The sequence below is a fragment of the Bos indicus x Bos taurus genome, chromosome 3, assembly GCF_003369695.1.
Source record: "Bos indicus x Bos taurus breed Angus x Brahman F1 hybrid chromosome 3, Bos_hybrid_MaternalHap_v2.0, whole genome shotgun sequence".
NCBI lineage: Eukaryota > Metazoa > Chordata > Mammalia > Artiodactyla > Bovidae > Bos > Bos indicus x Bos taurus.
In genome coordinates, this window is record NC_040078.1 from 117,486,510 (window position 1) to 117,500,716 (window position 14,207).

The 14,207-nt window shown below is 50.8% G+C and overlaps 1 protein-coding gene across 3 annotated transcripts in view; it reads left to right on the plus strand.

Annotated features, from left to right (window-relative positions):
* UBE2F (ubiquitin conjugating enzyme E2 F (putative)) overlaps nt 1-14,207 on the plus strand; it is a 45,605-nt gene that overhangs the window by 30,661 nt on the left and 737 nt on the right. For all 3 annotated transcript variants that reach the window (XM_027538072.1, XM_027538073.1, XM_027538070.1), the window contains 4 exons: nt 6,462-6,532; nt 8,371-8,428; nt 9,710-9,742; nt 12,304-12,366. In XM_027538072.1, coding sequence (XP_027393873.1) covers nt 6,462-6,532; nt 8,371-8,428; nt 9,710-9,742; nt 12,304-12,366 — 225 coding nt within the window. The remainder of the gene's footprint in view (nt 1-6,461; nt 6,533-8,370; nt 8,429-9,709; nt 9,743-12,303; nt 12,367-14,207) is intronic.

The window sequence follows — 14,207 nt, forward strand, 5'->3', positions numbered from 1 at the left end:
CTGTGGAAATGAGAGCCGGCAGCCTTTGTATAGGGCAGGTTGACCAGGTCAACTTGAGGAAGACTTGGGATCAGGAAATAGTGAAGTGAGGAAACCCAGATGTGAGGTTTTGGGGGGTGTTTTCACTACAGCAGTGAGAAATCTGTGAGGGCTCCGAACAACCCCACGCCCCCCGAGCAGGGGCAAGGAGAGGGCATGGTGCGCCCGCCCAGGCTCTGCGCCCCCGGGCTGGCACTTGGCCAGCTCTACCGATTTATATATTTTGCATATTGATGTGTCTACTTCCCGCCATGTTTCTTCACATTCTCTAGGCCTGTTGAGCAGGAAAGAAAAATCTGATGGTAAAATTCAGTCTCCTGTGAGTCTGAGGCTGAGGGAGTTGGCACCGCTCGGGCCCTTGCTCCCCTCAGTGACAGCTCCCTCCTCTCTGACAAGTGGGGTTGTCCCCCTCCTCCTGTGCTTCCTCCCCACCCCCGACCCCCAACCCTGGCTGTCTAGTTCAGTGGCTCTAACACTTGTCTATTTAAAGCCAAAACTTTTCTGTATGGAAGTTGATCTCTTCTGGGCTACTGTGTTCAAAGCCCTTTTGGAGGATGTGGAAGAGTTGGCAATCTAAGAAAAAGAAAAAGGAAATTTAAATGTTACACAAAGATAGGAAGATACGCCTTCCAGGCCTTTGTTGACCCACCCATCCAGCTGCCCACTGAGACTTCCTGTTGCCCTGGTCACTGACAGGGGAACCTGCACCTCCTCAGGCAAGAGCAGTGTGAGAACTTGGTTTACAGGCACATGTTTCGAATGTGGGGCTATTTTGATGGTTTCTGGAAACAACCAGACATGCAGTTCTTAAAACTCCAGGCTCTGGCTTCCTGGACATGCGCCCTCTCTGTGAAGAGAGGTAAAGGTCGTAGGTTTGCGATACCACGTTCAGAAAAGCAGGGAATTTCAGGGGAGGAGGATAGATCATAGGGTTTATCATAAGCTGGTGAACTTTCCAAACAAGCCTCGAAGCTGAGAACTGCTGTAGGTGTGCGTCAGACATCATTTGGTGGGAGAGTGTCTTCTTCCCAGTGTAAGGAGAGAGCAGAGAGTCAGGACAGGAAGGGAGGAACAGAGGCGTGTTTCGGGCTTCCACGTGTCAGGCGCTTCCACTCATTTTGCTTAGGTCACGCTCCAGTCGTTTGGGTGACCTCAGTATTCCTGTGTTTACCCATCAGGAAGTTAAGGCTCAGAAAGGAAAGGTAAGAACTTACCTAGGGGGCCTTGCTGGTCTCAGTGTCTCCATTGCCAAAGCCGATTCTTGTCAAGAGCTGCCCGCCTTCCTAACGTGTGCCCTTCCCAGCACACCTGGTGGCCGCTTTGTAGTCAGAAGTGTTGGTCATACTCCCCTGTCCCTGTGACTTCTTTAAGAAATGAAGTCAGAAATGAAATAAGTAGCAAATAGAAAACCATTGAGCCTCAAAGACACATTCCCTCTAGTACTGGTGGCTTATCTCACATTTTTCTATTTTAGTTTCTGCCTCCTTTGGAAAATTTCTAAGTGACAGGGTTAGTCCTCTTTCATTGGGAACAAAACCCGTGTTCTCCAGCCAGAAAGTACTGAGAGGCCAGGCCGTCCGGGTGTATCCAGACCCCACCCTGCTGCCGGGAGGGCCTCTGCGTGCTTTGTCTGCCTCTGTAGGCAGGGGCCAGCCAGAGCCGTGAGCTCACAGCAGGGTGAAGAGGGCGGCCCAGTCCCTGGAGACGTGAGGTGGTGTGCTTCGTAGGCACAGAGGTGGTGCTGTCCCCTTGTTAGTAGTCCATCTTTGTCTAGTTCTCCTCACTGTCTCTCTTCACTGGACTGTCTGCTCCCCAAAGGAGGAGTCTGGGGGTGCCTTGATCTCACGGTATTTCCACTGCTGTGCATAGGTGGCCACACCAGGCATGTGGCTCACATTTGTTCAGTGGTTGGTACGTTCTCTGCCCCCAAGAAATTTGTGGTGTGGAAAATAAACCAGCATTTGAAAATACAGAGGTTCCAGGCATGTGGAGTAGGGATTCTGAGAGCAGACATTCCAGACTTTCAGGAATTCACGTTTCACTGGAGTGAGGAGAGACAGCCGGTTTTCAGCAAGTCAGCCTGAAAGGGCTTTGTGGAGCTTTCTCAGAACTCATTTGCTTTTACATCACAGTTATAGGATTTCTGTACTTTATAAGGGCTTTTTTTCTTTAAAACCCCTTACGCTTATGGTTCCTGCAGTCAAGGTCAGTTTTTAAGATTGTGAATGAAGCTTTTTTAATCAGTTAAGCATCAATAAATCATTATTTTAGAATAAACTTTTTTAAAAAGAAAACACCTATTTGATATCCCCTCGCCCCCCGCCCACCCCCCTCAAGCCCTCTGCCCCAGCAGCTAAAATGCAGATATTTCCTTTGGTTCTTTGTCCTTTGATCCCTGAACTTTATGTCACAATCTCCAGCTGCTTCACAGTCTCTCTCAGCCCTAGAAGTTGGCTGAAAGTGGAGTGACATTTAATGAGCTCCTAAAATGTTCTGGGTTCTGGGTCAGGCCTTGTGGGCTGGAGGTGAGAAGTCAGGCGGCCCTGAAGAAGCTCAGCCTCTGGACCCAGAAACGGTGACAAGCCAGGGTGGTGATGCGGTGATGGTGATGCCCCAGAGTGTGGGGACGCGCAGAGCAGGAGGAGGCCTGGGAGCAGATAGCAGCTTGGCTGCGGTCTCACACGCTGGGCCCTCACGCGCTCCCCTGGCGCGTCACCTGAGCTGTGGGAGGAATCCGCGTGCTGAAGCAGGAGACAGGAATGTGGCTTTTCTCTCTTCCTGGAAGTGAGGTTATGTGATAAAACCATATCAAGCAACATGATCGCGAGCAGTCCTAAAGGGGTCAGGAAGGGCGGTCCTGCCACATTTCCAGAAGGAGAGCAGGAGGTACCACCTGAATGCCCACAGGCCCCTCTTCTTTTTAGGGTAATTTATTATACTCCATGGAAAATTGAGGAAAAAATCAATGTGCACAAATAGAATATTAGTCATCTGTTGTCTCTCTCCAGCATCAGAGATGATCATCACTAACTTTCTGATGGATGTTATGCACGATATCTAACCATACATACAAGTGCCATCATGCTACACACAGCTTGGTGGCTTGGCGTTTTTAATATTACAGTATAGTACAATACGGGCTTCCCTGGTGGCTCGGCCGTAAAGCGTCCACTTGCCAATGCAGGAGATGCACGTTCGCTCCTTGGGTAGTGAAGATCCCCTGGAGAAGGTGATGGCAACCCACTCCAGTATTGTTGCCTGGGAAATCCCATGGACAGAGGACCCTGGTGGGCTACAGTCCATGGGGTCCTAGAGTCACAGCAGCAGCAGCATAATACATCATCAGATCATAAGAATGTATGTTCTCTTGTCAGTTAGTATATAATTATATCATCCTTAGTAGGAGCACTTAATTGTGTGATGTATCATGGTTTTAAACTAACCTTTTATGGTTGATCACTGGGTGACCAGTGTTTGATAATATGAGCCAAACTTTTGTATTTTAGGGCTTGTGGACTATATATGGTCTCTGTCATATATTCTTTTTTTTTTTTTTTTTTAAAAAAAACACCCTTTAAAAATATAAAGGCTGTACTTAGGTCATAAACCACTTGAAATCAAGCTCGGGCTTATTTGGTCCATGGGTTGTAGTTTGCTGACCCCTGGAATAAGCAGTGCTGTGACGCAGGTCCTGGACAGCAGCACACGCATGCCTGCTGCTGCTGCCTTTGGATAAATTCTTAGAAGTGCGATTACAGGTATTGAGTTGTTGATGCTGATTTTAAGGCTTTTTAATCAATATGATTCAGTTACCTTCCAGAGAATTTCCATTTGGCATCTCCACCATCAGTGTGTGAAAATTGTTTTTCCTAAACCTTGACCAACATGGGATGTTTTCATTATTTTTTTTTCTTTTTGCTCTTTTGGAAAGAAATAAATAATGTCTAAATGTTATTTGCATTTTCATTTCTTAAATAGGATGCTAATTTTTTTCCCTACTTATTAACTGTTTATGTCTTTTATGGGCTATTATTATATGCTTAGCCCCCCCCTTTTTTTTCTGTTGTGTTTGTTTTTCTTATTGTAAGCATTCCTATATAGATATTATATGAAACTTTTTTTTAGTTTACTTAGCTGTGTCATAAACATTTTTGTGTTTTCATTTGTCTTTTTGTTGTTGTTCTGTAAAAGCTTGTGGTTTTTTGTTTTAAGGTATAGCCAAATCTACTTTTCCTTCTTGAATTTTTCATGTTGTGGAATGCTTGTAACAGGCCTTCGGACCCCGAGGTAGCTCATCTGTTTGTTCTAGTGCTCTTAGAGGTCTGTGTTGTTTATGTTATGTGAAGCTCTCAGCGAGCATCTGACTGTACTTTTCTGAATAGTTAACCCTTGAAGCGCCCGTGTCCCCATTGATTTGCAGTTGGCCTTTGTCATGTACACACCCTGAGCTGTGTGACAGGATGGCTAGTGATGCCAGCCCCTGAGGTAGGAGCTGGAGCTGAGTGCATCTTGTTAGTCTGGTTTTGGAGGTGGTAGGGGTCTGTGAGAGTAGTTAACAGACTATTGAAAAGTGAAAAAGTGTGAAAAGTGTGTGTCAAAATCAGGTCCCCAATTGTGGTGCAGAGGTCTGCTGTCTCTCTGGGGCACTGCTGTCTCTCTGGGGCACTGCTGTAGAGAGGGCCATCGACAGCCTCCAGCTGTGGGAGGGGTGAGGGGTGAGGGCAGGTGTGGCCCCACACTTGGAGCTGCAGGGACACCAGGCAGGTGGCAGTGTGTCGGGGCTTCAGAGCAGGGAGGGGGCCTTCAGTCCCTCAGACACTGAGTCAGTGATGCAGTCTGCCCTGCAGGTACTGTGTTCAGTAGATTTATCACATGCGCAGTGCCAGCAGGGCTGACCTTCCTCTTGAGCCTGAAGGCCTTGCTGAGAGTGCAGGCTCTGCTAGTATTTGTTCTGTCAAATGCATTCCTATTTACCTGCAGAAGAGCAAGTTAGAGAATATTCAGATTGATTTCAGCTCCCACTGATCCTAAATTTTGTAATCCTCACATACCCACCTCTACTTGGTTGGACTAATCATTCAGGGGAATCTGTTGACGTCATGTGGCTTTGAAATCAGGAAGAAAATTTAATGATGGTATGAAAAAAAGTGTTTAAAAATGTTTGTTTTATACGGATTCAAAAGGTGACAATATTAGAGTACTAGAAAAAATACAGAAGATTTGGATGGTGACATATTCTCTAGATTTGGTCTCAGAGATAAAAATTACAAAGATTTTGTATCTGTGAGATGACCTGTCTGGTGAGATTCTGAGAGACAACTGTCATGCTCCTCAAACCAAGGTGACCTTGCAGTGGACTGGGCCTGGGGAAGGGGCTACCCACTGGAGTCAGGGGTGGGCGTGCGACCTCCCTGGAGGCGAGGGCGCTTGGCACTGGCTCCGCAGCAGCGCTCTGGCCAGAACCCCCTGCCCAGTTCCTGGTCTTATCCCAGTGAAGTATTTCATTCCGGTGTGAGTGAAGATAGCATTGATTTAGCGGTTTTGTAGTAGAAGTGGGAAGAACCTAAGCTTCTGGGCTTGCTAAATGCTAGTGTTTGTGCCATGGAATGCATGGACGCCCAAAGGCATCGGAGACAAGAATAAATGTGGAAAATGTACAGCACGTCTCCCTACTTCTAGAAAGAAAAACGACTGTGCACCACACACACCTGTGTGCATGGCCTCAAAAAGAGGCTCCAGAATACGCATCAGATATTAATAGAAATTATTCCAGGTAGAGTGCTATATCTCTGTCTACACACATATTAGTATCTTTCCTTTTTGTTTTTGCTATTTTTTTTAGATGAGTGTGATCGGTTTTAAAATAGAGTAAGATTAAAAGAACGTTACCCAAACACGCTCCATGCTAAGTGATGTTGATGTGTCTTATTCCCACGTGATCCTTTTCGTTCTCTCTCCCTAAGTATTAGTGGACAAGGACTTGCATCTAGACATGGAAAATGACAGTAGTGTCTTCAGAAACACCCACAGAGGGTGCCAGCGCTGCTGTGGGGAGCAGAGCTTCAGCCGCTCAGCCACGAAGTGCGAAGGAGTCTAGGGGCTCCTGGTTCACAGCAGGGTCTGGGGGTACAGAGCTCCTTCCCCAGGCCTCTGTGGCTGCTCCCTGACAGCCGGAGCCTAGGGAGAGGCAGGGGGCAGGAGCCTGGCGGCCAGCACCATCTGCTGTCAGCCCCAGGGTGCGGAGGGGTCCTGTGCAGGGACAGCAGCCGCCCCCAGCGAGACCAGCACTGCATGCAGTGTGCAGACACTGCTATAGGGTCTGGGGCCGCTGCCTGATGATCCGGGAGTGCGCGGTAAAACGGCGCTGGATGGGGGACACAGAAGGTCTGGAGCGCCTGTGATCTCTTCCTTCTGTGTTGCAGCCTCCCAAAGTGAAATGCTTGACCAGGATCTGGCACCCCAACATCACCGAGACTGGTGAGATATGTCTCAGGTGAGTTCTGTCCGCTTCCATCTCCTGTGCTCTGAGTGCTGCCTGAAGCTGGGCTTCCCAGGGGTCACCTCCCCCGAGAGGACACTCTGAGGCTGGGCTTCCCACCCGTTACTTCCCCTGAGAGGACACTCTGAGGCTGGGCCTGGAGTTGGGAGGCCTTGGAGCGGTCTCTCGGCTCCCCCATCCCAGCCTGGCCTCTGCAATCCACCTAGGACGGCCCCTCTAAGGACCTTTACCCCATCCCCTCTTATTTTAATGAGGCACACTCCTGCCACGTGGCTGATTTTAGATAAAAGGGGAAACTATGATTAATGGAATTCACAGTGGGAGGATAATGCGGATGGCAGGCTTCAGAAGACCGCCCACTTACATTTAAGTGTCCTTTCTTGTGGTTTTTCTTTTCTACTGTTTTTGGCTGCATGCACGTGGCTTATGGGATCTTAGTTCCCTGGCCAGGATCAGTCCCAGGCCCTGGCAGTGAAAGTGCGGAGTCCTAACCACTGGACTGCCAGGCAGTTCCCTCAGCATCCTCTTTACCAAAACGATGTGCGCAGGAGCGCGTGCCTGGAGCCTTTTATCCGTGGTGCCCGGGGCCCTGCCCTTCCAGGGGCAGATGGCTGGGAACCAGCCATTTCCTGCTTCTAGAGCTTGCTGGTCACTAATGTAGAGAACCAGAGAGGTTGTGTAGGGTGGGGGTGGAGGTGGTTTTCAAGTCAGTTTAGCCTGTGGGCTGTGTCTTGTCTTGTGTCCCGCACATTCTCTGGCAGGGCAGTGAGGTCAGCTTGCAAGGCTCTGGTGCTGGCGTCCTCGCCCAACCCTGGTGGCCGTGTGACCCGGGGAGCCCGGCTGCTCCATGTGGGGCATGTCTCCAGCGTGCTGTGTGCTCCCTTGCTGTGATCTCATCCTCAGGCCCTGCCTCTGGGTCCTGTCCTCCCACCCTCTTCTCCCTGCAGAGAATGCCAGCACCTATGAAAGGCCATGTGCAAACTAACCGCCCTCCCTGCAGGCATGAGGATACCCACTTTCACATCCACTTTGGCTTTTGATAGTGAAAAATACATTTTATAAGAGTGTATTTTTTTTAAAAGGCATCTTCCCTTTTAACTATCTGCCCTTTAAGTGTTGAAACTTTAGAAATCTGTGATCTTCAGTTTCGGATCCTAAGTGTCTTGTCTCCCCTCCTCCAGTCAGAGTGGGTCCAGAGAGGGTGTTTCTCTGGTCACTTCTGCCATCTTCTGAGAAATCAGATTATTAACAAAATATAATAGGAATTTAACAGATGGTCGCCTGCTGCAAAACCTAGAAACCATAGTTAATAGATTTAGCCACGTTAAAATTAAAAACACACAATTTGAAAGAGAAAGTATCAGCAGGATTGCACCCCTTGTATGTAAACAGTCCTTTCAATTGATAGGAAAAAGATGGGGCCCCCCCCTCCACTGGAAAAATGAGCTTTGGCTCCAAGTAGGGGATTCACAGGAGGAGGCACACTGTGGGCAGAACACGTCTGGGGCTGCTTGGTCTCCATGGCGATGGGAGACGAGCACGTGGAAGCAAGGGGAGGCTGCTCGCCACTTCTCAGGCTGGCAGACAGCAGAGCGTGCGTGTGCGTGTGCGTATACGCGTGCATGTGTGCACAGGCTCCTGTCCACTGGAAGGCATGTGGATCTGTACACCTTTGCCTGGTCCTTCAGCCATAAGGAGACTGCAAACCACAGAGAAAAGAAGGGCCCGGCAGACAGGAGCCGCTCGGTGCCGCTGCGCCCAGCTGCGCACCTGCGGCTGGTGGGCCTGTTGGCCGCTCCTCACTCACCACTCCGCTTTTCTGTCTGTTTCAGCTTACTGAGAGAACACTCGATCGACGGCACCGGCTGGGCCCCCACAAGGACGCTGAAGGTGAAGTGTGGGCCTCTGCCTGGGGCCTCCCCGTCTGGGAGGAGTCTCCCGGGAGGACAGCAGTGTGCACACTGTCCCATCCACACGGCTGGCCACCCTCCCCGTTCCTGCTGCCCTCAGCGCCTGCCAGCCCTCCTGGGGCTCCACCACCCCCGTTCCCTGAGCGGGTTGAAGGGGCATCAGGTCCTCTCTGCCCTTTGCCATGGGCGCTGCAATGCTTTGCTGTCCCTGCTTGTCCCGCTGTTCCCCAGGCTTGCACAGTGGTCTCCCCTAACTCAATGCAGGCTTGCCGGCAGTGGGTGGGGACAGAGGAGGGGGAGGCTGGGGGTCCCGTATCTGCTCTGAGTCACCTCGGCCAGAGGAGGGGTGGCGGACGTGGCCAGGTGTGCTGGAGGGGGCGCCTCTCTGGGGCGGGGGGTGATCGGGGAGCCACAGGGACTCAGGAACCGGCCCCAGGTGTTTTGCCAGCGAGGCTCGAGTGGGCTTCGGGGGGTGTGTCCTGGGCGCCCATGTGGCACCATGGGCTGTGCATTGTCTCTGGGCTCTCATGCTGCTGCCCCCGGGCCCCTTGACTGTCTTCACTGACCCTTATCAGAAGCATCCCGGCTTTTGGCCAGTGTTCAGTGAGTGGCAAGCAGCCCCTGACTTCCTCCATCTTTGAGTAGTGAAGTGGCTCCACGGTGTCGTGCCCCTGCCTGTCTGCCGTGGGGTCTGTCCTGCCCAGAGGAGCACTCGCCTCAGACTGGGTCTGGGGGCAGTGGTGTTCCCAGCCTTCGCTTCAGCGCAGAGATGTGGCCTTCTGAGCAAGGCCGTTTTCGTGGTGACCATCCCCCTCCTCTTAACCTGAAGGGCCGCAGGCAGCACATCGGCCCATCTGAGGCTCTGGGCTGCCTGGCATAGTGCACATGCTATCTCCCTGCCTCTGTCTCCCATAACATTTTCACACATGGCACCTTGGCTCAGTCAGGTATGGACAATAAACGCCGTCCTCACTGGAACCGCTCACAGGCCTCAGTCTGCGCCGAGGTCACGGAAGCAGGCAGCGGCTGGTCGTGGAGCTGCCGCATCGGCTGCTGTCCCTGGGTGGCGAGGGTGGGCCTGAGGGGACTGGACCGGTGTGCAGGCTCTGCTTCCCTGTGGTTCTTTGCTGATTCACTGTCTAGGGCCTGCCTTTTAAAGCAACTTTGAAAAATTAACCTTCATAATATGCTGACTTAACTGGTTCATCTCTTGGAGACCACTCTCACCTGAAACTTGTTTTTTTCTTTCTTCTCATTTCAGGATGTTGTTTGGGGATTAAACTCTTTGTTTACTGTAAGTATATTGACCAAAATTCCAAATTGTTTTTAATTCCTCTGTCTGCTGGTTTTAAAGATAACATTAAGGATAACACAAGGGAATTACTGAACCCCTCTCTTTGGCACTTTTGTGAGTCGGAAGAACAGTGAGTTAAGAACGGAGGGTGCTTTGGAGTGACCCATGGGGAGGTTGGGGGAACAGGTGGGGAGAGAGCAGAGGGAGGGGAGAGGAGAGCGTCCCCACTGCCTCGGGGGCAGCACAGGCCAGCTCCAGCTCCGTTCCCTGTGGTCTCCTCCATCGGGTTATGCTTCCCTGGGGGCCTGGCCGCCCCACACTCCGCTCTGCTTCACTCCCAGGTGTCCTGGTTTGGATGAAGGAGCATGTAGTCACCAACCTTTAGGCTTTTCACAATTAGTTGTTCCTTTGAGTTTTGACTTTTTGATCATCATTTCAGTTCAGTCTCTCAGTCGTGTCCGACTCTTTGCAACCTCATGGACTGTAGCACACCAGGCTTCCCTGTCCATCACCAACTCCTGGAGCTTGCTCAAACTCATGTCCATCGAGTCAGTGATGCCATCCAACCATCTTATCCTCTGTTGTCCCCTTCTCCTCTTGCCCTTAATCTTTCCCAGCGTCAGGATCTTTTCCAGTGAGTTAGTTCTTCATATCAGGTGGCCAAAGGATTGGAGTTTCAGCTTCAGCATCAGTCCTTCCAATGAATATTCAGGACTGATTTCCTGTAGGATGGACTGGTTGGATCTCCTTACAGTCCACGGGACTCTCAAGAGTCTTCTCCAACACCAGAGTTCAAAAGTATCAACTCTTCAGCACTCAGCTTTCTGTATAGTCCAGTTCTCACATCCATACAGGACTACTGGAAATACAATAGCCTTAACTAGACCGATCTTTGTCGGCAAAGTAATGTCTGCTTTTTAGAACGCTCTCTAGGTTCGTCATAGTTTTCTTCCAAGGAGCAAGCGTCTTTTAATTTCATGGCTGCAGTCACCATCTGCAGTGATTCTGGAACCCCCCCAAAAAAAGTCTGTCACTGTTTCCATTGTTTCCCCATCTATGTGCCATGAAGTGATGGGACTGGATGCCATGTTCTTAGTTTTCTGAATGTTGAGTTTTAAGACAGCCTTTTCACTCTCCTCTTTCACCTTCATCAAGAGGCTCTTTAGTTCTTCTCTTTCTGCCATAAGGGTGGTGTCATCTGCATATCTGAGGTTATTGATGTTTCTCCCAGCAAACTTGATTCCAGCTTGTGCTTCATCTAGCCTGGCATTTCACATGATGTACTCTGCATATAAGTTAAATATATTTGATCATAAAGGAGCTTTAAAAGAAATAAACTTAAAAAAAAAAAAAAAAGGTACTTCAAGGACCTGTCCTTGGGCAAGAAAAAGCTGTGCTACTTTGAGTAAAACCTCAGGTCCCTCCAGGATAATGAGCCCGTCCTGGACAGTCCACAGGACAGCCCCCTGCTGCCTTGCCCTGTCATCTTCAGCAAATGAAACACCCAGAGCCTCACCAGAGACTCTTCCACACCTCATACATTCACTGTAGGTCAGGTACTAATACACGGTCGAGCAGATGAAGAATTCTGTGTGTTTGGTGTAGTCTCCTGTTACATGTGCTTCATACTTTTGCCTGTTTCTAGGACTTGGAAGCTAATTTCCCAGCTGTAAATGATCATAAAGAGTTACAGATTTTCCTTGCTCTATTTGTGACTATCGGTCACAGCCATATTTATTTCCAAATCAGGAATACAGTCCCCAGATTAAACATTTCTGCTGGGGAGAAATACAGTTTCTTTACAAGGATCCATTGATGGCTTTGGAAAGCAATGACTCATCATAAGGACAAATCTTTCTACCCTGGTCTTTAAGAAGAGGAGTAGATAGTATGAAGATAAGATGTGGCCCCCTGTCTGAGACCTGTGCTTATTCTTGGTGGAGAAGCGGTAGGTGGAAGGATGGGAGGAGGGGAGCCCTCCCAGGGCTTTTCTGAGGTGGGAAGGTGCTTCCTCCTCAGGCCGGGGAACGCTGACCTAACGGCAGTGTCCTCCGTTCAGTTTGGGTCCAGACGTCATTCCTTCTGGGTTGTGAGGGCAGTGCTTGTGGAGATGAGTTAAAGATGAAGGGGAAGCTCAGGCAAGACCGGAATGATAGCATAGCAGGTACAGTTGTTAATCACAGAATCGAGGAGAAAATGAGTTTCTAAGGAAAAATAGAATTTTCATTTATAAATGCTCATATTGAGAGTGGTTTGTCCTTCCCCAATTATAAGAAATAGCATTAGAAATTAATGTGATTGCTATTTCCTCACCAAACTGTGGAAAGTCATCTGTACACACATTCCACCCTTCTCTCAGTCAACCATGAATCACCATTTTGAAAAAAATGTCTCAAGTTCAATGCTTCTGCATCAAAAGAACTTTATTTCTTGGCAAATTTCTTAACTCTCTGGGTCACTCTAACATTTTCTGGTTAAATTTCTGTTGCCTGTTTCATAAAATGAAGACTGGTAACAGCAGAAAAACAGGTTCTTTCCACTGTTTACTCTTTCCTTTTAAGGATCTGTTGAATTTTGATGATCCACTGAATATTGAAGCTGCGGAACATCATTTGCGAGACAAGGTAAGCTATTCACAGAACATTCTAGGTTGATGTGTTTATCAGTTGTAGCTGACTCTGTGACCCCATGGACTGTAGCCCTCCAGGCTCCTGTCCACGGGATTCTCCAGGAAAGAATACTGTGTGGGTTGCCATTTCCTTCTCCAGGGGATCTTCCCGACCCAGAGATCAAACCCGAATCTCCTGCATTGGCAGACGGATTCTTTACCTGCTGCCACCTGGGAAGCCTAAGAAGAGAATTACTGCCCCTTGAGTAGATAAAGATGAAATTGAGAATGGTGGAACCCAGGGTTGGAGCTTAAAGCATTTATAATTATGTTATAATCAATGTGCGTGGTCTCAGGAAAGTGACCCCAGGTCAGACAGGGGTGTTCCTATAAGGTGTGATTTCCTAGCGGAGTTCAGTGTGAGTGAGTGACGACAGGCAATTCTTGCTTCACCCCGTGACAGTGAGGAATGCAGGCAGAAGGATGGAGGCGGCCTCCAGCCCTCACACCGCAGGCTCTGTCCCGCCTGCCCCAGGACCCATTCGTTCTGCCCACAGCTCCACACGGGAGGGGCTCACCTTGTCCCTCATTTGCTGTGAGGAAGCAGGGCCACCAAGAAGGGAGAAGACCTGCCAGGAGGGGACAGAGCTCGGGACTTCAGCCCGGAGTTCCTGGCCTTCTCAGGCAGCCTCAGAGGAGCGAGGGGGGCTGCAGGGCCTGTTGGGGAGGACTGCTCACCTGGAGGGGCGTGGACACCACCTGTGCTCCCGGGGTCACACTGAGGGCGGGGCTCCCCGTGGGATCGTCACTCCACCCCGAGAGCTTTGGCCCCACGAGCAGATGGTACTGTGGGCTTCCGGGTGCTGTGGACGTGGGCCTTGTGAGTTTTGCTGAAGGCGGCCAGGGCTTCTGTGCAGCCCGTGTTGGCTGTGGGCAGGGGGCTGGTGAGGGGCTCCGTGCGCAGCCCTGGGCCAGCTGGTGGCGGTCACAGCTCTCCCCTTCCTCAGCCCAGAGCCCGCCCCCACCGACCGAGTGAATTCAGTGAGGTTCTGCCCACGCCCTCCCTAGGGGCCCCTGCAGGGGCCTCCCGGTCACCAGTAGAGGGCGCACGTCAGGCCCTGGGCTGTGTGTGTTCCTGGCTGCGGGTGAAGGGCGGCACCCTGTGGGCAGCAGTGCGGGGAGGAGGGGGGCTGGGAACCCACCTTCAGCTCACACGCTGCCCCAACAAACGCGGACAGGCCTTCTGAGGTGGACGAGCTCCAAGTACTCTTGTGGCTCAGACAGTCCCGGGGCCCTTCCCAGTCCTGCAAGGCCAAGGAATTCTGATCCTAACCTTGGAGAGGAAACACCGAGGGACACACTTGGGGCATTGGCTCAGATGGGAGGTGGCTTTCCTGCTCGTGCTGGCCTGGGAGGGGCATGCGTCCATACGGCCTTTTTACACCTGAGGGATCAGTCAGGTCCCAGGCAGCTTTTGCTTGTTGCCCAAGGAGGCGGCTCTGTTCAAGCCCCCCTTTCCTCTTGGGCAGGGTGGGCACCTTGATGGCCTGCTGCACCTGGGTCGTAGGTAGCAGGATCCCGGGAAGACGGATCTGGACACAGAACCTTTCCGAGAGCAGCAGCCGGGACCCGTTTGCAGTCCAGAGCACTGGCCTGACCAACGTGGGGACCTTGACCGCACTGGGCATTTCTCCCATCTGCAGAATTAAGGGTCTTCTGTTCCCTTATGCCCAGAGTGTGTTGGCATCCCCACCCCGGCACCCCGAGTGGCAGGGAGGCAGCACTCTGCCCGTGGGTCTCTGCGCACCCTGCCCCTTGGCTACTGGGGATGAGGCTGGGCCTTCCACACACTCCCCA